General features: G+C 40.7%; 1 protein-coding gene across 2 annotated transcripts in view; it reads right to left on the reverse strand.

Moving 5' to 3' along the window:
• Nucleotides 1–296: 296 nt before the first annotated feature.
• The window catches only part of EEFSEC (eukaryotic elongation factor, selenocysteine-tRNA specific), a 164,466-nt gene continuing 141,822 nt past the window's right edge, over nt 297–22,940 (reverse strand). The window contains exons 8-9 of one of the 2 annotated variants that reach the window (XM_033141035.1): nt 2,980–3,038; nt 1,073–1,174 (exon numbers count right to left, since the gene is read on the reverse strand). In XM_033141035.1, the coding sequence (XP_032996926.1) occupies nt 2,986–3,038 (53 nt within the window). In that variant the 3' untranslated portion in view covers nt 1,073–1,174; nt 2,980–2,985. Of the gene's footprint in view, nt 1,175–2,979; nt 3,039–22,940 lie in introns of both variants that reach the window. The other variant, XM_033141034.1, reaches the window with a different exon arrangement.

A 22,940-nucleotide genomic window follows, 5' to 3' on the forward strand; every position in this document is an offset into this window, starting at 1 on the left:
CCCTCCCCGGGTGGATGCAGGGGTACGCATACCCCTAAACATTTTGTGAATCTTTGTACTTTTGTCCATTTACTGTATTTATTTTTCTTGAGTCAAAATGAGAGTACCCCTAAACATTTTTTAGGGGGGGGGGAAAAGCACTGCATAGAGGTCACACAAAATGCAGGTTTTGTGTCCTATGCTCAACTCTGTCTAAATACTTAGGGGAAAGAGGAGGATGTGGAACCAAATGACTGAGTTAAAAAACCTCAAAAGTAATTTATTCTCTTTATATTTAAATAAAACAACTGCTCACCTCAAGCCACTTAAATTATTTATTCTCACAATTTGACACTTTGGTAATCACAATTAAGTTGTTTTTGGAGATGGTGAGCAGCATTCACATTCAGCAGAACTTCTTAAGAGTAGCTCAGGGTTGCTTATTTTCTCAGCTTTCCTAGGAAAACATTAACCAGCAGATTCAGAAAGCTTGTGTAGAAGTATTATACCAAAGCATTGAACAGAAAAGGTTAACAACGTATACCATGAAATTATGTACATCCCTGAGGATGTTCTGACACTGAAGCCAGTTATAAATGGTACTCAAGATACAAACCTCATTTACAAAATAATCCTTGCCTTACAAACAGCGCGTTTGGATTATTAAACATAAAAGAATTTAAACACCCAATTTAGTTTCAACATGCACAGTGTTTACACTTTGCCTTCCCATCAAGTCAGGGTGGTGAAATTTCACTTATGGGTTCAATTTACAGACAATCACAAAGCATCAGAAAGTTCAAATTAATATATAAAATACAAATGATACGGAAGTATTAGCATTAGCTGTGAATTAATAGTTTCAACAGGTGCCATCTACCTGCAGCACAGCAGATTGGAACAGCAAAGCCAGAAATATCTAAAGCATCTGTAAGGCCAGTAAGAATGATCTAGAGTCCATGGGAAATGCCTTTTGGTGTTCAGCCTTTAAAGGATACCTCGGATGTTTCTCAAGACTGAATCATTTTCTTCTGTGCATCAAAGACGTATCTTTTAAAGAGAAGAGTGATATGAACAGGCTGGACTGAGTCAACCTTGCTGCTTTCATCCTCTTTTCCTGTATCTCCCTTCCCTGCCTTGGGCTTCTTCTTAGAGGTGGCAGTCAGAAGTGCCTTTGTTTCTGGCCTCACCCCATCTGAAAAGAATAAAGATATGTATTTAAAAAAGGAAAAACCTCTGGGCAAACATTTCAAAATTATTAATGTCAATCTCAAAGTAGTTTGAACATGAGATCATCCCCGCAGGATTCCAAAGTAGGAACAGCAGTCCAGTAAATCTGGGAGAATTGGCAATTCTATCACCTCATTTCAGATCTCCATTGACTAACAGAATAAATAAATAAATCTCCTGAAAACAGGTCAGCTATGTTGCGCATAAAGGTCCATTTATACAATCTAGCCTCTTTCAGAATCATTGTCTTTGCCATCTGAAGGCCTAAAACTCACAAACAGCAGGTGAGGTGGAAAATCTGTGTTGGGGATGTGATAAAACAAAACTCCTGTTTCCAAATACAAACAAATAAACAAGCCTGGGATGTCAGAGACAAAGGTTCTAGCCTAGGCTTCTATCTAAAACACTAGTTTTCCAAGTGTACAAATGTCTTTGGTGAGAGATTACTCCATCAAGTGAGCAGTTTGAAGTGGCAGCATTGATCTCCTAATATTTTAAAGACAAACAGATCCATATTTTAATACATTTGATGAAAACTGAAAGAATTTTTTTTAATACAATTGCCTGCTTCCATTCTAGACTACTGCAAGAAATGGGTACACAGTTGAAATTGATATACGAGTTATAATTCAGCAAGAAAATACAGTTGCTACTATTTGCCCATAACCACGCGAGAGGGTGAATTTATAACTGTGATTCTGTATATGCCAAAGTGTATCACTACATAATCCAGAGTTTCTCCAGAAACACAATATGAATTATTATGCTTGTCATTTTTATACTCTCATTTTAAAGGGAAGAATGAATTTTGTAAGTTTAAACACTTTGCTGGTGAGTAAGTGTTCAGATATTATGTGTAGGAACACAAATACCTGCCCTTCTGAAGTCTTTATTTTAACTTGTCACATTGGAGACTTTTAAAGAGATATACAGGTAGTCTCATTGTAATCAAAGCAGCAGAGCAAGAGAGAATAAGTGGTGTCCAGGGCCTGCCCTTGATTCTGAGGCCTTTTATTTCTTGAAGTGGGATAAGAGAACTCTCCTTACAAGCATATTCAGTGCCACCCAGCTGAATATTCCGAAAACGTTGTTCTTGGGCAATGAGCCAATTTCAGCTCAGGTATTTCTAACCTGCAGTGTCACATAACCTTATCTCAAACACTTAATCAGCTTCTCTCCCCTCATACTGAAATTCAGAGACAGATTCTCATATCGTGGCTCAACAAAAAGATTGAGATGCTTATGATTTACTGGAGACAGGACGTCTACAAGCACAGGTGATCTGTTCCACTGCAGACAAACTAAATGGCCATTCACAGCTGATTGTGGCGATTCAGCACCGGAAATATTTTTTTGTTTCTTTCTTTCATACTTGTCAGGCAGATATATCCACCATGTGGCAGGTGCAGCATGCTGCAACAGCCTAAAGGAAGGCACACGTTACAGTAGTAAGGCTAGAAGTCCATTAACTTTTCTCTTTTCAGTACTTATGGCCATTTTTTTTCCAGATATGGCATGGCAGAAAGCTGACTCGTGCATTACCTGACTGAAACATGGTCATGTGAACACAATGTCCCACCTGTTAGTATTAATTTATAAATCCTGAAGCAGTTGTTAAGTTATGTGGAAAACATGATTGGAAAGCTTTGAGGGCTACTCAGCATTGCTTTTTTTTTAAAAAAAAGTATTCACCTGAATGCTGTCCCAAGCTCCTTTGAGGAGAAACAGGATGAACAACAATATCTAAAGCTTAAGTTTAAATGTACTAACCACATATCATCTGGATTCATTCACTAGGAGCTGTGATTGCCAGTGCCTTCTTGTTGAGCCTACAATCAGTATAATGTGTGGAACTGTAAGCTAGCAAGCATGGTCTGGCAAAGTACCTCTTTTTTAAAAAAAAAAAAATCAAAAATTACAGTATTTCAAGTCAGCTAGGAAGCATGATTTATGTGGACTTCTTCATATGTTACATTTTTAGGTATAAACGGAAGATATTTCGAATGACCCCACACTGAGGAAAGTGGGGGGAAGTCCTGCTGAGAAAGCGGAAGTCCTTTGAAAGGGATTCCACTGATGGAATTGGTTAGGTGAATCCCACCCACTGAATTCAACGGATCAAATTTAGTCATGTTCATTCATTTCAATGAGTCTACTCTGAGTAAAACTTGACTACCATTCATGGCTTATAAAACACAGTTTTTGGAAGCAACCATTAACCAAGTGAACAAAGTATAACTCACAAACTAAATTTGAGTCCTGCCCCAATCCCTTGTTCAATGGTCTGTGTGACTATGCATACTAGGAGCTTGGTCTCTTAATCTGGATAATTAAAAATGGCTTCCGAATGATCGCTAATAATTTAATCAGTTGTCTGCTTGGAAGAGAAAGAAAAATCAGGAAAAAGAAGCTGGTCCTCAACTGTGGAATTGTGTTACCTAACAGTGAATTTATTTGTAATTAGAATAATAAATTCTTCATAGTTCCTAGCTTTGTAGAGAAAAGGCGATGATGTCTTCTTGAATGTTTCCTATTCTTTTAAAAAGAGCTTTCTCAGGAGGGGCTTCTACGTGCCAAAACTTTAAGTATTTATAGGCACCCCCCCCCCAATATCTGTGTTTACTTGTCTGGGAACTCTGATTTAGTCAGAGTTCTCAAATCTGTCCCTGTAGTTATTTAAAAGTGTGTATCCACAGAGGTGTGTCATCTACATTAAGTAGAAATACTGGTGTAAAACTGATGCGTACTGAACAATAGCTTATTATGTGAAATGTCTGGAGCTGCCCTATGTTGTGCAATACTTGGAAAAATATTTATATACTGCTTTGCCAGGAACTCAAAATAAATTATAGCAATGAAACGGACACAGTTAAACCAACAACATAAAGAAAGCCCACTAATCAAACTTAGACCAACACAGAAGACTTTAATCAACTTAAAAATAAAAATCTTACAGCCCTTGCTAAAAGAAAGTTCTTCTACTCCTCCTCAGCTCTGTTGAGAAACAAGCCATCACCATATCTAAACATGTGCTTACGATTTGCCTAATTGCACATGAACAAACCATGAGCTTGGGCTCAAATATCCCAATAAACTGGACTTTGGCTTCCTTCCTGACAGCATGGCAGAATGGGGTAGAAACAGAATGGACATTTTTTCAGCTGTGTGCTAAACCATAGTTTTTAAATTATGGTTTAATGTGGCATGCAAACCAGGCTTTAATCCCTGCTGGAAAGTAGTCCTAGAGGCATGGAATGGCAATTGTAAAAGTCCTACTATGACTAAGCTGCAAAAATAGCAGAGACAACAAAGCCTGTTGACTTCAATAAGCTCATATGCTCGAGACAGGCCTTAAGGCACCAAAGCCCCAGGCTATGTGTATTGGACATTAAAGTAGAGTCAGAGTCTATGGCCTTGATTCTGCATACTAGTAGAAGACAGTGCAAGAGCTCTCAACAGTGCAACAGGGCTCCTCCCCCCTCCCCCCTTCTCCTCCATCTCCCTTATTCCTGCTCTGGAGGGTCAGGAGAAATACTTGCGCTGACAGAACAATCAAAAGAGCTTAACAATGAATTCCTCCCTATGCAACAGATGCAGGACAGGAGGGATAAAAATCTAAACATCCAGTCAACTTTGTTTTACGTGAGGAAGAGTGAGCAGAGCAGAAGTTGCACAAGATGGAAAGAAGACGTCTATTTATTTATTTTTAAAATTTCTATACCGCTTTATATTTTTAATAAAAACCTCAAAAGTGTGTACAGCATGTTAAATCAATAAAACAATAGCTGGGTGATGTTCCTCAGCAGGGCAAGTGAGTGTGGGCCCCGCCCCCTAGGCCAGATGGAAAGGGCCTTGCAGGGAGTGGCCTTCATGCCTCACAGTCTAGTAAAGTAAGCTTCACAAATGTGCTCCACACCATATTATGGAGAAACAGGGTATGTGTGGTGGTGATGGTGGGGGTATGTGGCAGGATATAAGGGGAAAGAGCACCTCCATAGTAAGCTTCCACACCTATTCAGGTAGGCAATTACCTCCAAGGCGTTTTAAAGCAGGGGAGGTGGAAGAAATAGGGTAGCTCGCAAGAGCAAGTGAAATCACAGGCTTCCAGCCAAAAGCAGCTCAGGTATTACTGCTAGGTATCTAAATTACTTAATCAGATTCCACGACCCTTATTCTGCAAACAGATTAGGTGGCTGCTGGCATCATACCCTGACAAATGGCATGTGGTAGTTTCCCCCCACTCTGGTGCCAGGAGGTCTATGGGCTGAAGAGGCTCTGTGACACCGAGCAGCACAAAGAGGGAAAGCTCAAGCAGACAGGCGGGGAGGAACAATCTAGGTTTCATCTACCTTGCTGGATTTCTCACATTACACACAATGCATACTTTACATTTTACAAGACCAAGGAAATGAAGGAAAATATATCCTTCACTGAAGAAGACATCAGCCCTTTAATAGCTGAAATGACGGATATTTTTAGATTGAGGTCTAGTTTAACTTACTTACATTAAGGGTCTAATCTCTTCTGAACAATGACTATGTAAGCTTGAATACATAGTGAGAAATCTGTTCCATTAATTAAGTGCTGCCTGTACTACTCGGATTTGTAGCAAATGTTAATAGATTTCTCTCCCTACCTCTCTTGGACAATTACTTTATTTTGCCAACTTGCTAATGGCTTAAATTGAAAAGGTCCATGTAAGAAAGAAAGAAAGAAAGAAAGAAAGAAAGAAAGAAAGAAAGAAAGAAAGAAAGAATTTAGCTGCAAAATTCTAACAGGCAACTAGCCCACATTGCTCAGAAATACCTACATATACTAATATTATTAATGGGCATGGTAGATAGCAGGAAGCTTAGCAAATTCTCCCCCACCCATTGCATAAGGTTATTTCGGTTCTATTGGCATATATATTATTATACAGCAGACTAACCTGTACACCGTTAGCAATATAAACATCATGGCTCTTAACCTGTCACCACACTTGAGTAGCTTCTGCTTGCTTATGCTTCACTGCTTTCCCCCAAGGTGGTGGTGCCTAAGCTTTGCACCAACATGAAACCACATCATAGCTCTGAGCTGCAGGTCGGACCAGCAGACACACAACTCCTGCATCATGTTCTTGTGTGCTCCTTTCTAGGGGTAATTATTATGCCCTCTACAGCACATCACTCACAATTTGTAATGCTCCTCTTGCTTCCTGCCATGTTGAAAAAAGGAGAGGCAAACATGGCCGGCTCCTTTGTGGCAAATGCCATTTTTGCTCTGAAGGTGGGAGGAAGGAGCCACCCTACTCCTAGGATCCTGGTTAGTATCTATTTCACAGCCTATTAAGGTGTTATCTTTGCAGCTTTAAATGTGAAATAGAAACCCTGTGGTGCTGGAGGAATTCTAACCTAGGGCAGGCAGTGGGGCCCCACAGATACTGCTGGACTCCAACTACCACCAGCTTTAGTCAGCACAGGCAGTGGTCAGGACCGATGGGAGCCATAGGCTGTACCATATGGAGGGCACCAAGTTGGCTATTCATGATACAGGGGGAGAAGTTTCATCACTGCTGTTCAGGTTGCACAACACTTTCCTAAGATACAGCTTTGGTTCCTTTAACTCTTTTCTGAAAATAAATTGTAGCCCAGATTTTTATAATTGCAATGCAAATTTTCATCTTCAGCACGAGTGTGCAACTGCATATAAACATATGCAGAGTAATTTGGTATTCAAATTACACACAACAAAACATAGGCTTTTATTTCTTCAGGGAATCAACTGCAAAAAATGGCAGAGGTTGTTTTTAATAATTCTTCTCTTCCATCATCTATGGCTTGATATTTTGTATCTCCCTAATCAGGACTAGCCAGAAGAACCCAAGGGCTACTAAAACTGGGCCTCTAAATTCCCATGATGCTTTACTGGATGGGGTAGTTTTGTCCCTAATTCAGCATCTGCCTACGAGGGTCATATATATGATTTGCCTAGGTAAATCAGTTTTATTACCTCCAGACCTTCTCATGGTAATGTTCTGTATTCATGAATTAACTAGACAATGCTGAAAAGGGGGAGAAGTTGAACCCCACTTTTCTGCTGTCATAAAGAACTCACAAACTGATATTTTCATTCACAGAACAAACTCTGAAAGAGGTCAGTGGCTCCCATATGTAGGTTAACACTTATTCTGTCCCACCCATTAGGTTGTAATTTTTATTTGGAGACTAAGCACCATTTGATTCTCTTTCTGCAGACAGCATTCATTATATCTCTCATTACTTCATCTTATACATAAAAAAACCTTTTCTCTACTTCCACCTTGATTAAGTTTCAGGGGCCTGAATCACACAACATAGTAAGCCAAACCTTGGCTTACTTCAGAACAAAAATTATTAGGGAGCAGCAAAGTGGCTGCAAACTCCTATCCAAGAGCCCCCATGTTTGCATGGATCCAGCAAGCCATAGTTCGGCTTGTTATGCCATGCCAACCAGGCTATTGAGACAATTCAGATAAAATATTGGTCCTCTTTTTACCCATCGTTCAAGAGGTTGAGAATATACTCAGGATAATGAGCTCCCTCCCTTGCAGCATCTCTCATGACTTTTAATCATATCTGAGGAACCCATAGTGAACCTTCACCAAGATTTGAAACTAGGATATGCATTAAATGCATTAAGGTGGCAGAGGGGCAATTCATTCTAGAGAGAAGAGGGAGTGCATTACATTGCGACCCCAGTCCCAATTGCTCAGCTGTGCTAAAAAAAGGCAGGACTGCCCAACTTGTGACCCATTCCCCTCCAAGACAAATGCAACATACAAGGTATGTATTATGATGACTTGTCGAGTGCTCGACAACACCTCTGTTTCAGGGATTCTAGACAGGCAGCAGAAACTGGAGTTTTAATGAGCCCCTGGCAAGCTGCAAGACATGGCTGATTAGCTGTGCTCAGCTTGGCAGGTCCTGAATTGTTCAGGCATTGTGAAGACGGTTTCCATTTGAATCAACCCATTGTGGGCTGGGGCATGAGGGATGGGGAGGGAGGAGTTAGAATATCCACCATGAAATGAGCAACTCCCTCCCATTCATTGGATAGAAAGGCTGTTCATTACTATCTGATTACCACTCATCAATATCTGCACTGTTTTATCCATGTTTTCAGCTTCAGTGTATCAGTTTCCTAAAACAACGTCTCTCCTTCCATCCTAACACTGGTTTCCCCACAGCTTCCTGGGATGCCATACATGTTTCCTAAACTGACCATGACTCCTTATGAAGTCCTATCTTTCACCTCTTTCCTGTCCCGCTTGGTGCTTTATATCAGCCAAGCTTTTAAAGGAAAGGATTGCTCCCCTCTCCTTTTAAAGGTTGAATAAACAAAAAAAGCTGAGTTAATGGAAAAACTGTAGAAAGTTGACCTCTACTTACTGGGAGGAGAAGTAAGACAATCCAATATCTTTTCTGTGCCTGCCTAGGTTGAGAAGGGGATAACAGCCAAGCCACTAGCTAATCAGAATATTGTGAACAGGTGCCATAATATATGTAAGGACTAAGGACTGAGATTTTCCAGAGAGGGGGGTGGGGAGGATAAATTTATACAGCTGAGCTCCAAACCCACAAAGAGAAGTCTGTGTACTGACCGTATTAAGTATCAGAGAATGAAAAGTGCCAGTTTCTAATGTGCTGACAGTTGCACTCAAACACAGATTCAAACTACCCATCAAGAGCCCCATTTCAAGAGCCCCCTTTATGTCAAATGATCTCCAAGCAAATAGGTTGAAAAACTCAACGAACACTGTTAGCATTGGTATATCACAAATATTACAGCATCAGCATACCGTGTGTACTGGATTGTAGACACCTACAGCATGAAGAGATACAAGGTGCATACCCAGTACACAAAAATTCAAAGGGAGGGAACTGACACTCAGGTAATACCTGTGGAAACATCATGTTTTAAATGTCTCTCTTGAAAGCCCTATGCACAGCTGCAATCATACACAAATAAGCACTAGATTCAGCACTTTTGGTTCATCAAGGAATCACAGAACCAATCCAAAGACAGTTTGCTCTCCTTTTCTCTTAAAATAACCTGTCTTAGGGTAAGTCTCAACTTCTACTTGCCTGCTCGACTTGAAATATCCATAAGAGGAGATTCTACAACCTTATAGTCAGATTATTAAACTGATCACTAGTCATGCTTCCTTCATATCTAGTTTGGAAAGTTAGTACAAAATGGATGATGTGGACAGCAGCATCTAAACTGAGAATCTATCAAGTCCTGGTTCAGGCACAACTAATCCCAGTGATATTCAAATTCAGGGAATAGTAGACTGTTGAAATTACATTTAATGAGACCAAGCCAACTTCAAACTGTGGTTTCTGATCCTGGCTTGTTCTCACTTAGAGTAATTTAAACAAACCACATTTCCCTTAGTTTGGACATCACAGGAACAATGGCTAGTTTAAAACCAGAAGTGGGTGTTTTCAGGCTCCTCTGGTGCATGACAGAGGAGGGGAAGAGGAGCATGTGGGTCACTCATATAGTGGGAAACCATGGTTGACTGTTGCACCTGAATCAGACCAGTGTGTGGCTAATGCACACAGGCACACCACAATATTTAGTTATATGTATATCCCTGCAGCTGGAAGCCATTCTATTGTTTCTAAGGACTACTTCACAACAGCAGTAATATTTAACACCACCAACACTGTGCTAGGGGCTGTGCAGCATACAATTGACATGGTGCCTATTCAGACAGCCCTGTCCCCCTGCCCTTAGTTATATCAATGGCAGTAAGAGAAACAGGCTTATCATAATCCCTACACAGACCCTGCAGTCTTGCAGAGACAGGACTTAGGCCTTCATATCACACCATGGTAATCGGCTGAACAGCAGAGCCCTCTTTACGCTAACTGCTTAGCACCACTTTGCATTGGGACTATTGTTGCCGTAATGTGCCCATTGCTCTCTCTAGTTTAGACATGCTCACCAGTGTCAGGAAACTCTAAAGCCTATTCTTGATTTGCTGCCAGCATCTACACAAGGCATTATCTGACTCCTTTCTGGAATTCAGAGTCATGTTACTTATTGGAGGTTCGCGAGGAATGTTGCCATCCCTCACTATTGTAAGTGGGATGCCCAATTAACTTCCTTTGTACACTCTGGCTGGAAGAACTCTGCCAACAGCAGCTTCTTGCTTCCCATCTGCATTCATATGTGACAGGAAACTGACTGAGGAGCATAAAACTCATTAATAAAACAATTTTGATACTGGAAGTAATAATTATGGGAGGCAAATGCACTGCTTTCAAATGGGAGAAAATAGACTTTCATGCCTCTCTCTCTCTCTCTACCTAAGGGAGAGAGAAAAACTGAACAAATCCAAAAAGAAGGGTTAGAAAGAGTCCTCATTTACAATGGATTATTCACAGCCATTTTTCACAGTTACAGGATTTCCTTAAAATGAACCCTAACAACCTTAACCCTCCGTCCAGTCAGGAACGAGTAAGTTAGCCCTTTAGGAGCTGATTAAATTGAGAACTGGAATCCTTGCAACCTTAGGTGGGATGTTTCATCCTATACCCAAGAAAGGGGTCGGGTGGGGAAAGTGTAGTCAAGTGGCTGAAAACTCCTATCTGTAACTGCAGCAAGAGGGAAAGGAGAATTATGTAGTACTGCTATCTGAACATAGCAACACAAATAACTCAGCATCACCTAGATGTTTAGAAGCTTCAGCCAGTTTTAGGACCAACATTTACAACACTGCATACGGACCTCATTTGAATACTGCAAATATTCTGAAGAACTGAAAATTTCAATTCATATCCTATTCTGATTCAAATAGGCTCAATTCAGATGTCATATTTCACAATCTCTGAACCCAATTCAGTTTTTATACCTCTACCCATCCATGAATGAGGAAGGTCCAAGCATATAATGCAATATTTTTATCTTCCCTGAAGAATTTCCAAACTCATTCTAAGAAAGGCATTGCTCTCTCAGAATCAGGATTTAGCCTGAGCTTCTCCTGAGCAGAGGAGAGTGATTTTTTTCCCCATCTGCCTTCTTGTTAAGATTATGAATACAGATAAAAATGGGAGCTACTACTATCATTCCCAGCCTGAGAAATTCAGTGAATATATATTAAAACTACTGCTCTATGTATACAAACGATGTATCTGGACCTTGCTATTCACATGAAATCTACTTCTAATGACTTGATATCTTTTTACCTCAGATTCATGTCCTCTTTTTTCCAGAGTATTCAAAACATTTTAGTTATGGAGATAAATCACAAATAAGAAGTTGTTATTATACATATAAGACTATCCCAAGAACTGAATTTGGGGCATATATACATAGCAGTTGCTAGACTGAGGGGGAATTCTCATACAATAACTTTGGGTTCAAAGTGTGTGTGGGGGAATTCCTTGAAACCAGCACTATCAGGTCTTACTCTGGCAAATTGCTGCCATTTCTCCCAGGATTTCTTCCTAAAATGAGGGCAGGAAGCACTGTCCTCACTCTGCTTGTGTTCAAGTGATGCACCCATGAAGAATGGGGGTAACAGTGAGGTGGGGGTTGTCAACCACCAGGTAACCGGTGGGGTGGGGAGATCATGCTCAAAATAAGTTTCTCATTGAGAAAAGCACAGGCCCTGACTAGATATATGTAAAATTACCGGTAGTAGAGCAGAGTTTTAAACAGGGCACAGTGGTTGAACTGAGATTTATAGTTGAAATTCGGAATCAAGGGTACATTTGCTTTCATTTTGATTGTTCAAGGACAATATAATATTGAATTGTGTTCTACACTATGCCTGGCACTTTGAAAACAGGCGCACCAGCTGATCTTGGCTTCATTCTTGAAACACAGCATATTGTCCAGAAAGAGCCCACCAACATTATTTCTGATGAATCAGCTAGGCTGCTTTTCACATCCTCCTTGGCCCCTTTTGAATAGGTGTGGTGTGGGAGATGGTCGAGTTGGGGCTCATTCTTGAACTGCAGCATTCTATCCTGAATGTGCACATTGGCTTTACTCCAAATATCATTTAAACTTGAAATACAGAATTGTGCCCTGATTATGCATACCAGCTCTCATTCCAGTAGCTCAACATTCAACAGGGTTATCACATTACAAACAACCTGAAAAATGGAATGCTGAACAGACAGTAATTAAAACAATGGCACCACCTGGCTTTGACAAATATGACATTGTATGCAGACAACAAAAACAACGAGAAGTAAAAGAAGTATATGACTTTTGGGTGAATTTATGAAAGCAACATTTGAAAATGGTAACATATAAGAATATCACTCAATGTGCAAAGGGCTGCTGGAAGAGAAATCAAGGGTTGCAAGCAACTAATATTTGCTCAGAGTTCACCAATTGGCAATAATGGAGATGACTAAAGTAGGTCCATGAATTTCAATAAGTCTACCTTGTATTCAAGTCAGCTGAGTACAACCCCAAGAATTCTTTGCCTCTGTAATAATAATAATAATAATAATAATAATCATTCATTTATTCCCTACCCATCTGGCTGGGTTTCCCCAGCCACTGTGGGTAGCTTCCAACAGAATATATTAAAAACACAATAAAACATCAAACATTAAAACCTTCCTTAAACAGGGCTGCCTTCAGATGTCTTCTAAAAGTCAGATAGTTGTTAATTTCCTTGACATCTGATGGGAGGACGTTCCAGAGGGAGGGTGCCACCACCAAGAAGGCTTCTGTTATTGTAATAGAAGCCACATCAACGAAACCTACGGTGGTGGACTGCACCACTCCGCTCTAGTTTCAACCTCCTGCAGGGTGGGTTGTCCAGTGGGAAGGGCTGTCCTGTTCTATTTCTTTCTCCCACTGCTTGCTACCTCTCACATATCTGTCACCTAGGATTAGGGCAGCCCAACCAATTGCAGGACTGCCACTCACTTAAAAAAAAAAAGCTGCTTAACACCTTGGGACAATTGGGAGATGGGGTATTAGGCAGCAGTCTTTCCTCAGCTTGTGCTCTGGGATCTTGGCTTCTCCACCTGAACATGATGGGGCGTAAGAGACACTGGGGAGTCTTAAAGTAGGGCTGAGGTCAGAGTTGCACTACACCTTCCACTTCAGTTTTGTCCTGTCTCAGGTGAAGCTCCCTGATGTGCTTTGGGAATACAGTAGCTGATTTGGGGCTGCAAGGGAGGGGGGAGAGAAGAGAAAGATTAATACATTCTTTTTGTTGTGGATAGAGTTGCCATTCTTCACCAGGATAGTGGATATTTATTACTATTTAGTATCCTTATGTTTTCCAGTAACTAAAGTTGCCATCCTATGGGCATCTATATTGAAGTGATTTCTATGAACACAGTAGGAGTTACTTCCGAGAGTGGTATAGAATTTCCTATACCTGATTCTCCCTCTCTGTAGGGAGTCTCTGAAGCTAGGCTGGATGATCCTTAGCTGGCAAAGATCTTTTGCCTGGCTATGCAAAGCGTTTGTCAGACAAAGAAGCCAGTTATTCTTCTGCTGCTCGGATTTCAATGAATTGGAGAATTTAGGGATTTGTAAAGCTTGCCTCTCCTTTGAGGCAGGTTTTAAGGAGCCCCCAACGTTCTTCTGAGCCTGGTTCTGGAGAACTTCAGCAGCATCTCTAATGCTTTGGAAAGGAGGGGGGAGGTGATGAAAATTAAGTAATGAAAATATTTATTTGCCCACCGACTCCTAGATTTGTGGTGTGCTAGAAACACACACAATTTTCCCCCCAAGAAGAAGAAGAAGAAGAAGAAGAAGAAGAAGAAGAAGAAGAAGAGGGGGAGGAGGAGTTTGGATTTGATATCCCACTTTATCACTACCCGAAGGAGTCTCAAAACGGCTAACATTCTCCTTTCCCTTCCTCCCTCACAACAAACACTCTGTGAGGTGAGTGGGGCTGAGAGACTTCAAAGAAGTGTGACTAGCCCAAGGTCACCCAGCAGCTGCATGTGGAGGAGCGGAGACGCGAACCCGGTTCACCAGATTACGAGTCTACCACTCTTAACCACTACACCACACTGGCTCTCTTGAAGCATTTCACTAGGAAGCAAAACATAGCTGTTTATATTTGTGGTGGCTTTAAGGATGCAAAATCCTCTTGTACAAATTCTTGCTTCAACTGCACTGCTAGAACAGAATTTATTCTGTGTTTTTGGTTATTACAGAAAGAGTTCTCTTTCTTGATGAAAAAGACAGAAGCTGTCTGAGAGCAGGGGAACAGCTTAGGTAAATTCTGGCCAAAGCTGTGTTTGGAAAATCCTCACATCAAGAAGGGATACAACTCTTTCATGCTCAGTGCCAATTCTACACAATAGAACTCTCCAGCAGTCCTTAAAGGCACATTTGTATCTTGGCTTTCAGTGCTAGCAATCAAGAAAGAATGCAAGAAAACACGACTGTTTCCCAAGCACTGTTTGCTGGTGCCATAATTAATGTAATCAAACAATTCCACAAATTGCTTCCAATTGCTGGCGTCACTTTCATGTGCAGAGCCAGACTTTCAAAGAAGGGCCCTTCTTTCCCCTAAACCCTTACAGTGGGAACAAGGCTTTGCTAAACAGTTTAGGATAATTTGTACTGTAACAAGTCCCCAGGCACCCTTGACACAATTTCAATTGCCATCTAATTTTCCTGTGTAATTGAAAGGCAGCTACTATGTTTAAATAATTACAACACTAAACAGTTCAGAGAGGTCAGTTCAGAAGTTCCCATAACAGAAGTGGAAGTTTTTGGGAAGAGTAGTTTTCAACAGCCTCAGCTGTAGATGGTATACTATTATTATCTTCTTCTATTAAAGATGGCAACTTTGGTTCAATCCCTTACTTTCATATACTGCACATTAACAGACCTTAGATTTCAAGGTTTACAAAGGCAAAAGACGGAGGGGAGAACGTTAAAAAGTTTACAAACAATTAGAAGACTCCTGCTTGGCACACCACCTCTTTCTCTGTCCAAAGTCTCAAGACAGGGGAAAGGGTGGTTAAAAAAAAAAGACATGCTAATTTTATAAGTGAAGAGGGGATTCTTTAGCCATTGGGAAGCTTTCGTTTGAATACATAACTTCTTCCCTGCAGCTAGTCTAGGAAACAGCGTACCTTTTGATTTTCCTTGGTATATAAACTGGGACTGAACTAAAAGGCACAACATAGGTCTATAGAGGTATTCTGGAAAAATACCACTGTAATTCTGCTTAGTTTCACAATTATTTGGGCATACTGATAATAATAATAATAATAATAATAATAATAATAATAATAATAATAATAATATACACCATATACTGTACTAATATGCCTCAGCCACGCTGAGCAGCTTCCAACATAATATAAAAATACAGTGAGACATCAAACATTAATAGATGTAATATATAAAAGAATCTAAAGCAATTTCCAACACCTGTAAAAAGTGCTGAAGTATGCACTTCTTCACCTGTACCCAGTTGTTTAAAAAAGTAAAGCATGCAGAGGAAAGATGATCCAGTTTCTTAAAATGTAGAACATCACCATTCAGTTGGAATAGATGAAACAGAATAATGCATATCAAAACAATGATTTTGAACCATACTGTGCAATTATAAAATCTCAAGTATGCAACTAATATAAAGTGTTTAACTTGCAAAGCTATTAAGCCCAGATGCTACCTATTGGCTGAGCTCAAAAAAACGGTGTGGCTGATATCCAGCTTATTAGGAGACAAGCTTATCAATCCTTGGAAAGATGGGAAGACAAAAGAACAGAGCTGACTTGCATAGGCCCCAATGACCTTGCATTAGCTGCTTGCCTGTCCTTGGCATTAAGAAGTCTTCAGAGCACAGACCTTGGTGGGTTAGAAGAAGCTAAGCACGTAGAACAGGTGGTATTGCGAGCATCTGCAAAGAACAGAACAACATGGGATCTGTGGCTCACAGTCTTCCTGTTCATTAAGAGTTCAACACTAGATAAATCAGGGTCTCTAGTTCACTGTTCATTAGGACGCATCCCAAGTGCTCCATGTAATCCTGGTAGGGAACAACAATGGAAAGTTTTTAAAGAGGTTAGGCTTTATCAGACATAATTAGTTTCCATTATCTCAGGGATGGCGTGCATTTGTTGCCACTCTTCAGTGCCTGCTTGCTGATCGGACGGCTGCAGTTAAAAGCAAGGGTGACCTTGTGTTGGCTTTATTTTTTTCTTTTATTTAAGATCAACTATCACCTCTGTCTTTGATATATTTTTGTCAAAAAAGATAGATTAGCAAGAAAAATGTTGATAGTGAAACAATGATGGGACCTCAAAGCTATACTATTTGTCATTTATACAGTGAATCTACAGTTCTTTTAAAAAAAACAAATTTTGGGGGCAAATACAGAATTGCTTACAGAAACCCCTTACTAATGTATGAAAATTCATTCTCGGAAAGCAGTATGAGACAAATGGGAAGCGAAAGTTCCAGTGAACATTTTCGATTGCCAATGGTGACAATTGGCCAATATTCCAGAACATTAGGGGGTATGGGAGAGAATCTCATTGTGCAAGCAGACCTCGTTCCACGCACACTACAACTTAGTTGAATCCTGGCCAATATTTAAAGGGACAGGATCTTGTTGACTGATTTAGATGCTTAGTAGGTAGCATGATGGTGATCAATATGGTGCTGTATATTCTAAGCAAGCAATGACCAATGCTTGTAACTGTGTTGTTGATTTTTTTTAAAAAAAATCTGATCTGTTTCTGACTCACTCTGTCCTCTGTCCACTTTGATATGTAATTTGGGTTCCAAGCTGTTTTGTATGAAGTGAAGCTCTGTGCTCCCCATTCACTTTTATGGATAATCTAATTATGACTATAACTTCCCCCATTTGGTAGAAACAGATTAAATCTGTAGGCACAGGGACTACTCCAGGGTGAATCAAGCCTCTCAAATAACATACAAATAGGTCCAGGGGCTTTTGTGGAGAAGCAAAAGGGATACACTTTCCTCCCTGATCTTTATTAGGGCAATATCTGTAATAGACCAACTAAAGCTCCAGAATCCATATTAGTTTGTACTTTTTTTTTAAACAGCAAGTTGATAGGAGTCTTTTCTGATGTTGTGGGGGACATTTTCCAATAGCCATTATAAGGTGAAGCTGCCCTTAATAATACCTGTGGAATGCTTTTTCCAAGCAGAGGAGTAGACTCTTTCAAAAAAGAAAGACTTAAATTAAGCTTTTAGTTAAAAAAATAAATTCTCCACTGCTCTGCTATAACAAAAACCAAAAACCAACCCAGAGCTCTTTGGCGCTCTGTAGGCAGCGTTTACAAAGCCTCACTTCTTATGAAGCCTATGGTCCTAGATGGGAGAAACAGTTAAACAGAGAAAAACACAGTGTACAGAAAAGCAGAATCACCCCAATTTGCCTTGTTATTGAGTGCAATCACATAGTAGTAGTAGTTGCACACACCTAATAGCTGGAATAACATAAAATGAAAGAAGCGCACAACTGTCTCTATCTAATAGGAGGAGGGGAAGTGGACAATATCTATGAATACTCTTGTCCCTTCCAAGCACATCCCAGTTATACAGCAGCAGTTGCTTGTCAGCATTGCCTTCAAAGTTGACCCCAACATCATAGAGACTTACAGCAAGGTGTTCCTCTGTTCTACATTAAGGTGAGCACCAATTCAACAGTGCAAAGGGCTAAATTGTCATAAGGGAAGTGTAATAAAAAGGCAGAGGGGAGGGAAACAGTACAAAAGCTCTTACAATACCAGCTTTCAAGAAATGCATACAGTGGGTTTTTTTTGGGGGGGGGGAATTCAGGCTGGCAGATCTGACACAGGATCAAAAGCCAATTTGTTACAACACAACTCCCAATCAAAGGGCTAAATTTGTGGATTGGTAATCCTACCACCTTGCTTGAAACTCTTGATGCAGAGTAGGCACCACAGAAGCCAGTTAAGCTGGCCCAACTCCACAGACTTATCTGGTGGCATCTGCTGCTTGGAGCTGGTTCAGGGTTTAAGTTGGGCGATATTAATCTTCCCCTGGGCTGCCGTTTTAAAGGAATCCTGAACAATGGGACTCCGGAATAAAGAACATTTAATTTTTATATTATTATTATTTTTTACACTTCTAGGCAAGGGCCTTTAATGCGATTAGGAGAAGGGGGGAGGAGAAGGCTGGATAGCAGCCTTTTCTTTTTATATGTTATGTATATTGTGTGTAAACAAATATGCAATTTGCTTTAAAAAGATAAGGTGATTAAATTTTTATCAGACTTGTACTCTGTTGTCACCACAACAAAGAGAATTAGGAAGAGGAAAGAAAGGCCTTTTTATTTGAATTGTGCTCTTACCAGAGGTTCTCCACAACACAGCTATAAAGCCACTCAATGTTCTCCAAACAGGCCCTTTGATTGCATTTTATTCAACTTGTTTGCATTTGGAGCAATCGAAAGGAAAAGAACGCTCCACATTTTGATGTCTTAATGTTCCTTAATACCTTCTTTAATTTATATTAAGCTTCTTAACTAGGGTGAGGAATTCTTCAAAAACAATAAAGACCTAGTGCAGAAATCTTTCACACACCATGAAAATTGAAATTATAATATATTCATGGGCGCTTTTTTGTTATATAAAAAACACAACCAGTATTTTGAAGAAAGATTGAAAACACACACAAACATAAAAATCCCGAAGTTATATGAAAATGTCTTGATCCACAGAAGTAGATGAAAGTTTAAACTAATTATTACATGACAAATAAGGTATTGGGAAAGGATGAATGAAGTATGCCACAAGAACACATTACACAAAGTTTTCAGTCTAAATATCATATGAATTCCTTCTCTCTAACTTTCTACTATAAAGAGATCAGGAATCTTTGGTTGCACGCTGAAGCAGTCTGACAATTTGCTAGTGTATCCCTCATAATAAGTCCTATTGCGCCTTGTTTCTATTCCTAAAATGGACTTTTAAAACTTCTAAAGTTTCCATAACATAGTGCCCTATTTATATCTTGTAGGTTGAGCCAAACCCAACAGCGTGCATTTAATTGCTGGAATCCTTAAAGATACATTCATTCCCCCCTTCCTGTCTAACAGTATAAAAAGGTATCAGATTGTTTATGTCCTTTTCCCAAAGTGATAGACCATGCACAGTGTGTGTGTGTGTGTGTGTGTGTGTGTGTGTGAGAGAGAGAGAGAGAGAGAGAGAGAGAGAGAGAGAGAGAGAGTGTCCAAGTGAGGGGCAAGCTAAGCTACATGCCAGCAAGTGTAATGAAGCCCTGAAAGTTTCAGGAGGAAGTAATTTTGAGCAGAGAAGCAGCAGGATTGTGTAAGCTGCTTAAACCTTTCCCACCCCAAATCCCCACCCCTCCTTCACTGGTTTTCCTAAATAGAGTTTTAGGGATCTGTATACCTCTTACACACTTTTATACCTGCCAGCTGTGGGGGGGGGGGAGGAGAAAGGGGAATCTGGAGTGGAAAACCAGACAGGAGAGGGTAAAACACACCTACAGCCTGTTGCTTCTCTGTTCAAAATAATCAGAAGCTGCTTTTCTCCACAAAATGCAGGTCTTGGGAAATCATTATCCCACACATTTGCATAGAGCAGGCACTTAATTGGTATGTTCAATTTTTGACAATCTTCCTAGATCCAAGTACCAGACACTGCAACATTCCCAACCTCTTTCCTCCCTATGTTGGAAGAATGTTGTGAAGGAGAGACCACAATACACCAGTAGGGGGAAAGGGGTCCCATCCTTTTCCTAGCAAGGCTTTCCCAGTGAAATTTGCTGTTTGCTAATTTGCTGTTGCATCAGAATTCTGCCAACTGAAATTTGAGCAAAGCATAATTCAGTCACAAATCAGAATCAAAGGAGGTCTTGATGTCTAGGTATGAAGGCAAACTGTGGTTTGACCAAAGGTAAAAGACCCCTGGACAGTTAAGTCCAGTCAAGGGCGACTATGGGGTTGCGGCGCTCATCTCACTTTCAGGCTGAGGGAGCTGGTGTTTGTCCAGAGACAGCTCTCCAGGTCATGTGGCCAGCATGACGAAACTTCTTCTGGTGCAACGGAACACCATGACGGAAACCAGAGTGCACGGAAATGCCATTTGCCTTCCCACCACAGCAGTACTTATTTATTTCTTGCACTGGTGTGCTAGGTTGGCAGGAGCTGGGACAGAGCAATGGGAGCTCACCCCGCCACGGGGATTCGAACTGCCAACCTTCGGATCGGCAAGCCCAAGAGCCAGTTAGGATGAAACAGCAAGCTATGGTTTCTCATAAACCAGGAAGAGAACAAAGGTGGAGAAGAAAGCGCATGGGCATGAGGCTCATGTTTGCTACTGAACATCAAACAATGGTTTGACGTTGAATCCGAATACAGGCTCTGGGAACAGCAGGTGGCCATCCCTATCAAACCCTGCTTGAGAATATCCTAAAAGCAATCTGGCTGAACTATACTGGGGAGGGAATGCTGGACTGGATGGGTTGTTGGCTGATCAAACAAGTTTTTTTTTTTTTAGAAGAAGAAGAAGAAGAAGAAGAAGAAGAAGAAGAAGAAGAAGAAGAAGAAGAAGAAGAAGAAGAAGAAGAAGCAGAAGAAGAAGCAGAAGAAGCAGAAGAAGCAGAAGAAGAGTAGTAGTAGTTTGGATTTGATATCCTGTTTTATCACTACCCAAAGGAGTCTCAAAGCGGCTAACATTCTCCTTTCCCTTCCTCCCTCACAACATACACTCTGTGAGGTGAGTGGGGCTGAGAGACTTCAAAGAAGTGTGACTAGCCCAAGGTCACCTAGCAGCTGCATGTGGAGGAGCAGAGACACGAACCCAGTTCACCAGATTACGAGTCTACCGCTCTTAACCACACCACACTAAGAAGGCAACTTTATATTTTCACTACCCCATAACAATAGATTAATTATATTTATGTCCTGCTTGTCAGCCAATATTGGGTTGTGATGGAAATTCATTACAAGATACCGCATGTGCATATATTTGGCAGGGGTGGGGGTGTTTGTAGCCCACTGTCTAATTCCATTCATTTTCTTCCTTGCATTTCAAGTTGCTCTTGCCATTGCCTGCTTGGGTAGTTTATTCCTTCTATGCATTTTTAATTAAAGCCAATTGCTGAACCTTTAAATAAAACCACAGAGAGATGTACAGCTCGATCTTTTCTACATGATGAAAGAAGTTTCACCAAATACTCCAGGCTGTTAGAGCCTGGCAGAACATAGAGAAGCTGATGCTGTCAGTTACTGTATGGTGGAGAGTCTTAGATGTTCGTGTAACGCTCTCATCCCATCCTTCCAGCTGCTGGTGGCTGCTAACTGCTGGGTCCTGTGATGTCTCAGCTCAGTGATAACAGCTTTTTTTTCCATGGAAGTTAAAGGTGAATAAAACACAAACCTGGCAGCACAATGACCCTCCTCAGGACAGACTCAGTAACTGTTAGGGCCAGAAGGAATAGGTAAAATGCCAGTAGCTTAAAGGAGATAAATAGGGGTTTTTTTTAGTTGTTGCAAACAATGGAAATAATAACGTGAAGTAGCAGCAAAGTAGCAGGCAGGCAGGAAGGAAGGATAGAAGATTGGAATCTGGTGGTGGGAGCTACAGAGGCATAGCTCAGTCGGTGGAGCATGAGACTTCATCTCAGGGCTGTGCGTTCAAGCCCCATGTTGGATAAAAGATTCCTACATTGCAGGGGGTGGACTAGATGACCCTTATGGTACTTTCCAACTCTACAATTTGTCTACGGCTGGGGAACCTGTAGCTCTCCAGATGCTGTTGGGGCTCCAATTCCATGCAGCCCCCAGCCAGAAACAATATGGGCTGTAATCCAACAACATCTGGAGAGTGACAGGTTCTCCACCTTTGCATTGGTGGGACCAAATGTGATTGCTGTGAAGACGCATAATACATTTTCTACCACTGAACGCAAGCAAAACTGGGCCTATTGGGAATATCCATGCATGCTTCTCAAGGCTCTTTGGGGACGGGCAACTTATTTATGGAGCAGAAACCTCTGGGAGAAGAGGATAAATCTGAATAAAGAAGTCTCCAGGAATTTAAATCCAGGTGCCTTGCAGAGCAAAGGAGAAAGAAGGGGACATAGTTTCCTTCAGGCTGAAAGATGACCCTAGAAACCACAACCACAAGTCCAGTGTGATTCCTCACTGTTTCAGGGCTGAGTTGCGAAGTCTTTAGAAATCACAAGAGCAGATAGCAGAACCTGGATGTACTTGGGAATTTTAGCCCAAGACAGATCGGAAGTCTCTAGCTGATCTACAATGCAGAATTATTGTCCTCCTTTATGCCTGCCTCTCCCCCAAAAGGGAAAAATAATAAAGATGAAGTGTCTGTATAATGCTTTAGAGAAAGTACTGAAGCATTTTCATGTATTTACAACATTATCACCCCCATGTTGCTAATGGGGAGATGAAACTGACAGCGCTCTGCCTTCTAGTGAGTTCATGGCAGGGGCAAACTTGTACCTGAGACTTTTGATTTGTCACCCAATCTCTTAGCCACCATGGTGCAACAGCTCTACAAGGAAATATAAAGAGATATATAGCATGGTAAAACATGGTAAAAAAACATGGTAAAAAACGAGAGATTTTAATTTTAGAATAAGGGAATGGCCCCAGTGAGAAAAGAGTTTGCCTATTTTCTTTCAACTTTTTACTTCAAGATCTAACTCCTTCGCCTTCAGACTGTGAAAAGGAAGATGGAGCTTGAAACCTTGGGTCAAACTCTGAAACC

Source organism: Lacerta agilis, chromosome 2 (assembly GCF_009819535.1).
Source record: "Lacerta agilis isolate rLacAgi1 chromosome 2, rLacAgi1.pri, whole genome shotgun sequence".
Taxonomy (NCBI): Eukaryota; Metazoa; Chordata; class Lepidosauria; order Squamata; family Lacertidae; genus Lacerta; species Lacerta agilis.